The following is a 10,836-nucleotide window of genomic DNA, read 5'->3' as shown; positions in this document are numbered from 1 at the left end:
CGACTCCGTGCCCCGGGCCTCATCTGCCCACACTCCCTTTCCAAGACCACTTGTTTGTTGCCATGAGTCTGAGAGCCCTGGGGAGAGCAGGAAGAAGCCCCAAGTCAGGGCACTTGACTCCTCAGTGTGAAACGTAAGAATCCTGAAGTCCAGACTGAACTACGAAACGCTCTTTTTTTTCTGGCAGAATGTCTGGGTGAAACCAAGTAGTTTTCTGACACCCACACCCCCATCATGAGTGCTGAGAGGCTAGAGCCAAAGGCAGGGCCTGGCACCACCAGGATCTGTGCACGTGGTAGATCTGGGGAAGACGCATCTTTGGTGGCCCAGGACAGAGCACACGGTGCCCACAGAGCGGGTAAGGACCCAAGAAGGGCCCACGGTTCCCCTTCTCCATGCGGGGAGGAAGCCCCCCTGGGCGAAGCAGAGCAGGCCCTTCTCCAGGCAGCAGCTGGGTGGGCAGGGTCTCTGGCCGGGCAGGGGCAGCACAGCTGCTAAGAATCTGCAGGTATCTGGGTCCCGAGACGCCTCCTGCTGCGGAGACAGTGACGTGGCCTGGACCCTGGGCCCACCGCGGAGGCTACAGAACAGGGAAGGACTGACAGCCGCAGAAGGCAGGGTGCCCAGGCCCTGCTGGCTGGCTGTTGCCCCAATACACAGAGCTGTTCAGATCCAGCCCCTTGGTTGTCTCTGCTGCACAGGCCTGGGCTCCCCAGGGTCTGGGTTGGGGGGCAGCTGGGTGGGGAGGCAGGTACAGACCAGCAGAGCCTCCTGCGTTGATAGGCTGGGTCTACCGCTGGATGCTGGAACTTCACCTCAGGCCAGATGGGCCTCTGCCACCAGGTTGGTGCCACCAGGGTCACCGTGGCCTCCCAGAGGCGCCCAGCTGCCCTCTCAGTCCCAGCCCAGGCCAGGCCTCATTTCCCAGAGGCGGTCGTGGGCAAGGGGTCCTCCTTCCCTTCCTCCTCCACCGAGAACATAACGCCCCCACAGCTGCCCGTCAGTGGTTCCGTCTCCTGCTCCGGGTAGTGGGGGGCATGGTCCACCTCCAGATCCTCCTCGAACTCGGGCCCTGCCGGCCCCACCGGGCCCTGGCCCTCAGGCACCTTGGCCTTTACGGTCCCCACAATCACGGTGTCGGCCTTCATGATGTAGATGTTCTCTGCAAGGCAAAAGGGTGGGGGAGATGAGGCAAGGGCTCCAGCTGGATGGAAGCAAGGAGGCAGAGGAGGGTCCCGGTCCCAGCTCTGCCACTTCTGCTGTGTGGCCTCAGGCAGACGGCACAGCCTCTCTGATACACAGTAGGCCCCTACCGACTTCACAGGTAGCCTGAGGCTCAAAGGAGATAAAACAGCTAGGAACTGTGTGCTGAGGGGTTAAGGACTGGCCCATGTATAGGAAGCGCTTGTGATTTTCTCGACACTTCTGCCAAGATGGGGTAGAAGAGAAGAGAACACGGTTAGGAGAGAAAGGAAGCCGTGGGGAGAAGTTGGGGAATGACATTGACACCAATAGCACCAGTGAACACTCGCAGAGTTTAGCCTGTGCCGGACGCTGTTCCAGATGCTTTTCACACATTAGCTCCCGAATCCTCGCATCACTTCCACAAGGTAGATAGTCTATCGTGATCCCCATTTACAGATAAAGAATCTGGAGCCCAGAGATGTTAAATGACCTGCCCAAGGTCACCAGGTAGTTAGTAGAAATCCCCAAAGAAACTCCACCCTGCCCAGCTGCCCTTTCAGTTCATATCCACGTGCCTAAAGCAAAAACCTGGGCGGGGGTGGGGCGCGGGTGGTGGTGGCAGGGGGACAGCAACGTGTCCTGGTTTGCCTGAGATGCTCCTACTGGTTTTAGTATTGAAAGTTCCACATCCCAGGAACCTCTTCAGTCTGGGCAAACCCAGACAGATGGTCACACCCTACAGAAACCTCAACCCTGTTAATAATCACCAACAGCCTGTGATCTGGACAGCTTTGCAGGGGCCGGTATATCTTGATGTTTATCGCTTATTGCTATGTACCTGCCTAGCACATAGGGCCGCTTGTGTGGCTCACGTGGATGAATAACCAGCCCAGCCTGTTAGAGGCATGATCCCCCGCGGTCTGCTGACCACCTGCTACTAGGGCTTTGGAGTCTCAGGGGAGCTAAGTAAGGTGCCCAAGAAGCTGGGACGTGGGGAGCCTGGCCTTCACCCAGGTCAGCTAACTCCAAACACCAGCAGCCCAGCTTCTGATGGCCTTGAGCTCAGGGCAGGGTGCTAGCTCCCAACGGCTCAGCCCTGGAACTCTCTCTGGAGTCTGAATGGGGAAGCTCAAGAGGGAACTTGAGCGCTAGGGTGGGGCAGGGAGCTCGGGATCCCTGCCTCTCTGAGGAACCCAGTTACACCCCTCTGATTCAGGAACCCCCCCAAAGATTCTGGGGGCCCCCGCACGCTCAACCCCATTGCATAATGCCAGTTCTTCTGTTTTGGTCTTTGATACTTCCAGGATAGAGAGAAGTGTTCAAAATAGCAGTGAGAACTAGAGGGAAGGCTACAAGCGGGAAACAAGCTATGGGCTGGGAGCCCCCCCTACACCCCAAAAGAGAGAGCGTGGCCTCAAGTCACATACCCTCCATCAAGACCTGCAGGTCCTTTGCCCTGGGAACCTGAACAGAAGGGCTGGCAAAAGATGGGAGCCAGTGTTGGTGAGGGAGAGGGGACCCCAGGAGGTGAGAGAACACAGAGGAGGCCACACAGTGCTAGAGGAGATGAGACAGACAGACAGACAGACATAGAGGAGTAGGGGTATGGAAGAAGAGGGGTGAGTTTGTCCAGGGAGAAGCAGCCAAAGCTGGGGGCCGGGCTATCATCCCCTCACATTCCTCGGGTCCTGACTCCTCTAGCTCTATCCCCCATCACAGGGCTGCCCACTCCCCAGTTGGGAGAGGAGGGTCTTCCAGAAGTTGCTTGGACTTCCTGCCCCACCCAGGGCTCCAGAATCCAAGGAAGTTGTCCTGGACGGGGAGGGGGATGAAGATGAGGGGAAGGGGCTCCCCCTGCCTGGTGCCCAGGGGTAGAGGGGTAAAGTGCAACCAGAGTTTGGTCCCCTTGGGAACTGGACAAGGGGGTACTCCTCTAGGGAGGTGTCAGGAGAACAAAGGGCTCACCATCTCTTGAATGTCCCAAGAGAATCTCCAACCTGCTTACCAGCCAGGCTTACAGGCCAGGCTGCCCACGCCCCAGCCCACCTGGGAGCCTGGTGCCTCCCTCCCCCCTCCCCCCCAAACACTCCCAGAGCCCCAGCCCTGTGGTTCCAGGCACTGCACTCAGCATTGACTCAAATGTTCAAATTAGGACTTCTTAGGAAATTTGCAGGAGATGCCTGAAGCGGTATTTCCCAAAATACATTCTTTTCCAGTAAAACATGCTGAAAGCTACAATTCCAAAAGTTTCAGTTTGGTGCTAAGGGTTCTGCCCTAAAGAGTTCTATCCACCAATCCCTGCCACACAAATGTGTAGGACGATCACAAATGCCTCTTTGGAATTATCTCAGTGATGGTTAACCCTCCAAAGACAGAGATGGAGCCAATTAAGGCCCTGCCCCCGGGGAGCTAACAGCCAAGTGGATGGGGGTGGGGGTGGGGAAGGAGGCTGCAAACACACACTGCTGGGTGCTGAGGACACTAGGAGGGGAGGCCTGGGCTCTGGGGCCGCACAGCACAGGGGTGTCTCCTAGACGGGAGAGTGGAGAGGGCAGGGAGGGCTTCCTGGAGGAGGAGGCAAATACACAGGGTCCTCAGGACATCAAGAATTAACTAGATTCAAGGAGGTGGAGTTGGCTGTTTCAGGTGAGAAAGCAGCGCCCCCAGAGCTCAGAAGTGAGAGAGGGCTCCGTAGATTAGGAAACTGACATTGAGTGGGAGGAGCAGACCTGTGGGGTGGGGAGGTTGGCAAGCCTGGTGGGGAGGATGCAGCTTAAATGCCGGAATAAGAAGCCTGGAATTTACCCTGCAGGTACCAGGGACCCCCTGGAGGGCTTCAAGCAGGGGTGTAACATGGGCAGGTATCCATTTTGGTAGAAACGCTCTGGTTGTAGCAGGGTGGAGAGGAGGGGAAGAGAGGCAAGGAGGCCTGCGGGAAGGGAAGGCTCGTCCTGGCTGGAGGGTGGCTGCAGTTCGGGCGCGCTGGTCTCCGGGTTCCACCACAGGGTACTGATGCGGACAGACCAGGGGTTTTGGAGCCTGCAGCCGTGCTGCCACTCGGTAGCTGTGTGACTGGGAAAATCACTTCTCTCCCCTGAACCGCTGTTTCCCCAATTGTAAAAAGGAGGGAAAGACCCCATCCTCAGAAGGCTGTGTGACAAGAGGTGACGAGCGTGCCTTGCCCAAATGCGTCAGCCAAGCGGCAGCTCTTACTTCCCTGATGTCTCCCTCCATCCCCCTCAGGGGCCCTTCGTTGGGGGCGGGGCTGGCGGTAACTTTCCCTCTAATCACAGCAGGCACCAGGCAGGGGGAGCCCCACCCCCCAGGACAACATCATGCGCACCATTGCACGAATTTTCACGCTGGGCTCCGTGAAGTCAGAACTCCTGCTATTCCTGTTTTACAGAAATTTACACTGGGATGAAGAGGTGGAGCAAGCGGCTTGATACCCCTGAGAATGGCTTAACTCCTTCACAAAAATCGTCTCCTACTCATGAGGGCCAGTGGAGGAACCCCTGCCTCTTCCTTGCTGGGCCTTCCGTCCTCAGGGTCTCTAGCCCCCGCTGGGGGCTCAGGGCCCATCTCCCCCTGCCCCTGAGCACCCCGGGACCCCCCCAAACAGGCCGACTCACCAATCCTGTTGTTGGTGTGCTCCGTGGTCCCTCGGGGCTCGGGAAGGTCCATGGGGGTGGAGGGGCCGCTGGCTGGGCTGGCCTCCAGCAGCTGCAGGCTCTCCAGGTTGGGGCAGGTCTCCACAGCTGGGGGGCTCATTAACCCCTGCTCCTCAGTGCCCGGCTCCGCCACTGACACCCTCCTGATCAGCTGCAGTGGGCACAGAGGAAATGGTGCTGATGCAGGATGCCCCAACCTCCCCCAGTCTCTGAGCTGGGGAACCCCTGTTTCTTCATCTCCATAGACCCCAGTGAGTCTCCCTCTCTGCTTTAAAGCCGTCACGCGCTACCCTGGGCTTCTCAGCCTTGATAGCCTGACATACCTGAGTGTGGGACCCTGTGAAGTCACGTTGTTTTTAACTTGTACTGAATAACGATACTGTCAGCATTGCATACAATGCTTACCACGCGCGTGGCCCTTGACATGTGTTAATCCTTAACAACCACTCTACAAGGTGGCTAATATTAGCACCCTCCCCATTTTACAGATCAGGAAACTGAGGCACAGAGGAGTCAAGTAGCTTGCTCAGGGTTAGTTGGTAAGTGTCCGGCCAGTGCTCGAACCCCACCCAGTATCTCGCTTTGGAATCCATGCACGTTAGCCCCAGTCTACAAGTATCAGCTCCAGGCCCACCCCAACTCCCCTGCTCCTGGGACAGCAGCCTTTTATGATCACACAAATGTATTCTAAAAACAGTTATGTCTCAGGAAAGTGTTGGTTTCGTTTTTCACTTTTCTGTAAGTGCCAAGGAGAAGTGCTCTTGTAAAATGTTCTAATGTAAATACCATTTACCTTCAGCCTTCAAAAGGGAATGAGTTTGTAAGGCAGAAAGTATAGCTACATAATCCTGAATATTCTTTTTTTTTTTTTTTTATTCATTTTATTTTTGGCCGCATTGGGTCTTCGTTGCTGCGTGTAGGCTTTCTCTAGTTGCGGCGAGCGGGGGCTACTCTTCGTTGAAGTGCGTGGGCTTCTCACTGTGGTGGCTTCTGTTGTTGCAGAGCACAGGCTCTAGGCACGCGGGCTTCAGTAGTTGTGGCTTGCAGGCTCTAGAGCGCAGGCTCAGTAGTTGTGGCACACGGGCTTAGTTGCTCCACGGCATGTGGGATCTTCCCAGACCAAGGCTCGAACCCGTGTCCCCTGCATTAGCAGGCGGATTCTTAACCACTGCGCCACCAGGGAAGTCCCCTGAATATTCTTTTAAAATAATTTGAAGTCCAGAAGACGGTATTCTTGAACATGTTACTATTAATGCTTTGGCCCACGTGGCCAGAAGATATTTGATTATCTTACAAATCGTTAAATACCTTTTCATGAAATTTCTTGGCCTCATAACAGCAACCTGTCTGACCCAAGCATGTCTGAATGTGATCTCCCATGATTTGAACTTGAACTTGTATTGTGGTTCCATCTATTACGTTTAAAAATAAAGGATGGAAACCGTTCTCGTGTACGAAAGTGTGAGTTAAAAGAAAGTAACAGAAGAACTGATAAGTGGAAAAAAAAAAAGCGGGCGAACCATACACACACCTGAGACCCAGCCCATGTGGTGTGCTTTGTCCTGCTCCCCCCCATCAGCTGCGGACGGCAGTGCCCCTGATCTCCCCCGCACTGGTCCCCGCGCTGCCCCTGGGAGGCTGGGCACAGAGCAGGGCGCCAGGACAAGCCCGATGAGGGAATGCACCGCATCTTGGGTGGTTGCCGGATCAGCAGTAACGTGTACAAAGCCCCCAGCCCAGCGCCTGCACACGGCGAGCACTTCATAAAAGGCAGGTGAAAACGCTCTTGCTAGGAGGCAGCTCAGGGTAACGGTTCAGGGCACGAGCTTTGGAGTCACACAAACCAGGCCTCAAATCCTAGCTGATCTATTTTCCAACCGTGGAACCACCTTTCCTGTCTGGGCACCCGTTTCCTCTTCTACACAGTGGGACAACAGTACCAACCTCTGTGTTTTGTAAGGACTCCCCAGGATAACTTCAAGAAAGCACAAAGCCAGGTGCCTAGTTCACCGTAAGTGCTCCATATGAGAAAGCTCAAGTTTCAGAAGTTTGTGCTGCTGATTTGACATCCCAGCTTTGAGGCCGAGACTCACGGAGGAGTGATGGAGAAAGGGGGGAATGAACACAGCCTTCCCTCTGACCACACCCGGCACCCACATGGCCAAAACCAAATCCACTGTCTGGCAGGCCCTTCTGGAAGTCCCCGGCAGGATGAGCCAGGAGCCAAGGCTGCTGTCTGGGGTGGGGCTCCGCATCCTCGGCCAGGGCCTGGCTCAAGCCCCACTGTGCTCAGCGCTCCCTGCGTGGGGCAGACCCGGCCTGAACTTGCAGGGGAACCTGCACCTGGGCCCTGGGAGGGCTGGGATCCACGCAGCCACTCTCAGAACCAGCAGATCTGCTAGGGAAGGAGTCAGAGTTAGGGGCACAAAGCTGGGGTGGAGGCAAGGGAGGGGCTACTTACTGTCGGGTTCCTCCCGGGCCTGGAATCTGCAAGAGCAAAAGAGCAGTGACTTCACCAAGGCGGGTCTGGCAGCTGCCTGGCCCTGTCCCCCCCCCCACCTGTGGGCAAATGCCCCCTCCACTGCCCCCAGGGTGGCAGCTGGTGCCTCGGTCAGACCTGGAGAGCAGTGGACGGGTTTCAGGCCCAGGGCCCAGGGGCTCACTTCCCAGCGGCAGCCAGAGAACGGGGGAGTCACCTCTTTTCCAGCCACCAGGTCCCCTCAGCACACCGGACCCCCTCCGCAGCCCACCCACTCCCACACACGCACAGGAGTGGTTCAGGACGGGCGCGCACCCCAGCTGGAGCCAAAGACACTTCTGCTGGGTCAGAAGTTGGTCCGTGGCTGCTGCTACCACCTGGTGGCCTCCAGGGGCTGGAGAGGCCAGAACCCCCCGGAGCACCATGTGAAACTCACACAGAGGACCCCTAGGTGATAGAGAGCGGGTGACAGGTTCTGAGGACCTTTTCTTAGACCTGCATCGGACATGCCTAAAGCCAGCGGACCCCGGAGCCCTTTTGGTTCAGGCCAGCGTGAGTTCGGTTTTCTATCACATGTGCCTGAAATAGCCCACGTGACCAGTCTCACCGGTCATCCCACTCCGTGCAATCCCACCCTCTGGTGGGCTCAGTATGCAATGATCCTTAGGGCACGACCTTTATCTTCTCATCCCAAACGCCACCCTCCTCTCCAACTTTCCTCTCCTATTAAACTGGGCTCCGGATCATGGCCTAGTATATGTTGACATTTAATCACGGCCCAGTGGCCACCTGGGAAAGCTGGAGATGGTACCAGGCACCTGTCTAAGCCAGGGCGAGTCAACTCCCAGGAGCTGACCGTCCTCTGGGGGCACACGGCCTCTTACAACTCCCGAAGAGGTCACCTACAGAGACTTGGCTTTTGTTGCTATTCGGTGTGCACACCTAACCAGAGAAACCTCGTGAAAAGAGGCCAGCATGCCAGCTAAGTCACCTCTGGAAGACCGTCTGACCTCAGCCCCTCTAGGGAATGAGCATCCCCGAATCCTAGCAGAAACGCTCACTGGAGGCCGACTGACCACGATAATACAAGACGGGCAGTTTGAACCTGCTGTGTGGACACCAGGTCAGTCTGGGGGACACTCTTCCATGTCCCTTTTAAATGACCATCAGCAGGTAAAGTGTCTAAAGGGGAAATGGATCAGAATAATGGTCAAAAGAAGCACATGTGTAAAATGACACAATTCTTGACTCTTGATTTAACAAATCTGGTAACTGCTGTTGCCAGCAGAGCGGTCACCTTGAGAGGCCGTGGCCCCCTCCCACGAGGCGGCCACTGTCCGTTGCCCAAGCCAGCGCTTTGAGAAACACTGTCTGGCCTGAGGCACATTCTTTTAAATGATGTCAGTGAAGCCAAATCTTCGTCCTTTGAGAGTGATTTTGACTTTTGCAAGCAGCCAACTGTCATTTGGCAGCAAGTCAAAAATAGGAAAAAAAGGGTGTGACCAAGTAACAAGACAAAAGAAATTAAAATGATAAAATGCAGTCTTGGAGAGGACGTGGGTAAACAGGAACACAGCTGCTCATGCCCTGTGAACTGGTTTCCTCTTTCTCAAGAGCCCTCGGGCAATGAAAACTTCACACACTTTGACCCAGTAATCCCTCTTCAGGGACACACCCTCAGGAAATAACCCGAAGGAAAGCGACCAGCCTGTACACAGCGGTGCAGTTTATAATAACCAAAAAATGGAAAACAAGACAGGTGCCAAACAATAAAGCAGCTTAGTCCGTCATCGCAGGCCTTCCTAGCAGTGAAACCCCAGCACAACATCTTTCACCTTTCCCAGCCTTTAGTTCTCTCATTTGGAAAAGAGGACAGATCATGCCAACTTTGGAGAGTTTTTATGAAGATTAAATGAGACTCAAAAGTGAAGGTGCCCAGGGATTAATCACGTGGAGAGCATAAACCCTTGATATGTTGTGATGAAAATAACACTGAACCCGTATGGTCTTCCTCTGCCAAACCCACAACTCCAATCTAATCAGGAGAAAAACACTAGACAAACTCTAAACAGAGAGCCATCCTACAACTTAACCGACAAGCAAGTTGTAGGATGCAACTTAACTCCTCAAAACTGCCAAGGTCAGCAAAAACAAGGAAAGCCAGGAACTGTCACAGGCCAGGTGAGCCTAAGACATGATGACTAAATGTAATGTGGTGTACTGGGTGGGATCCTGGAGCAATGAAAGGACATTAGGCAAAACTAAGTAGATCTAAACAGAGTATGGACTTTAGTTAATACAATAGTAATGTATCAGTATTGGTTTGTTTATTGCGACAAACTTACCGCACTAATGTAAGATGCTCATAATAGGGGAAACTGGGTGTGGGCTATACGGAAACTCTCTGTACTAACTTCTCAAATTTTCTGTAAGTCTAAAACTTCTCTAAAAAATGAAGTCCATTTAGAATTTTTTAATTAAAACGTTTAAAAGGGAAGGTGACTGGGAGGCCACCTAGCACACAGGGGCCCCAGGTTACTCCAGTGGCTTGGCAACTCCCTCACACCGAAAAGAAAATCAGCATTCGATACTGACTCTCGGAAACAAGCATAAAATAACATCAAGGTGAAAAGGCAGAATCCAGAAGGCACCAACATCAGCCTACAGGCGTGTTACAACCCTCATGAGTACTTTGATAAAGACCTAGAACAAATCGTGCCAAGTACAGAGGTCAGATTTCATAAGTGCTTTTCCCCTAAAATGTCGCTTCAGTCCACTGTCTTCACTTATTGGTATCCTTGCTTTTTGGAATAAGAACAATTTTCTCATAAAATATGTCCAGCATCCCAGGACACAAGTCCAGGGACACACGCACTGGGCATCGGTGGGCCCCTCCTCCCTTGGGGAGAAGTGCCTGGTTTCCCAGGGCTTCTCTGAGGGCTGCTCAAGCCAAGCACGTGGGTTCTGACACCCAAGTTATCCATCCCTTCCATTCCCATTGCTCTCCCCTTTCAGTCCCATCCCCTCTCTGGCCTGGGGTCCCGGCTGCTGTGGAAAGCAGAACAGACCCAAGGAAGGCGTTTGGCAACAAGCACCCATAGATTCAAATCCAGGACAGGGCAGGGAATTACAAGCTAAGCTGGGAATATCGTAGAATAAAGCAGTGCTCCAGTGAATTCCCTGGCGGTCCAGTGGTTAGGACTCGGCACTCTCAGTGCTGAGGGCCAGGGTTCAATCCCTGGTTGTGGAACTAAGATCCCAAAACTCTCCCATCTTGGCCAAAAAAGGAAAAAAGAAGAAGAAAGAAAGGAAGGAAGGAAAAAAGGAGGGAGGGAGGGGGGGAAGGAAGGAAGGAAGGAAAGAAGAAGAAAGAAAGAAAGAAAGAAAGAAAGAAAGAAAGAAAGAAAGAAAGAAAGAAAGAAAGAAAGGGAAAGAAAGAAAGAAAGAAAGAAAGAAAGAGGAAGGAAGGAAGAAGAAAGAAAGAGGAAGGAAGGACGAAGA

The 10,836-nt window shown here is 54.0% G+C and overlaps 1 protein-coding gene across 1 annotated transcript in view; it reads right to left on the bottom strand.

Moving 5' to 3' along the window:
- Positions 1 to 534: 534 nt before the first annotated feature.
- The window catches only part of TNFRSF8 (TNF receptor superfamily member 8), a 31,070-nt gene continuing 20,768 nt past the window's right edge, over positions 535 to 10,836 (bottom strand). Inside the window, exons 10-12 of the mRNA XM_059894133.1 lie at positions 7,318 to 7,343; positions 4,818 to 5,007; positions 535 to 1,162 (exon numbers count right to left, since the gene is read on the bottom strand). Of these exons, the coding sequence (XP_059750116.1) occupies positions 918 to 1,162; positions 4,818 to 5,007; positions 7,318 to 7,343 (461 nt within the window). The 3' untranslated portion in view covers positions 535 to 917. The remainder of the gene's footprint in view (positions 1,163 to 4,817; positions 5,008 to 7,317; positions 7,344 to 10,836) is intronic.

Source organism: Balaenoptera ricei, chromosome 1 (assembly GCF_028023285.1).
Source record: "Balaenoptera ricei isolate mBalRic1 chromosome 1, mBalRic1.hap2, whole genome shotgun sequence".
Taxonomy (NCBI): domain Eukaryota; kingdom Metazoa; phylum Chordata; class Mammalia; order Artiodactyla; family Balaenopteridae; genus Balaenoptera; species Balaenoptera ricei.
The sequence above is the reverse complement of the archived record's forward strand: the minus strand, read 5'-3'. Positions and strand labels throughout refer to the sequence as shown.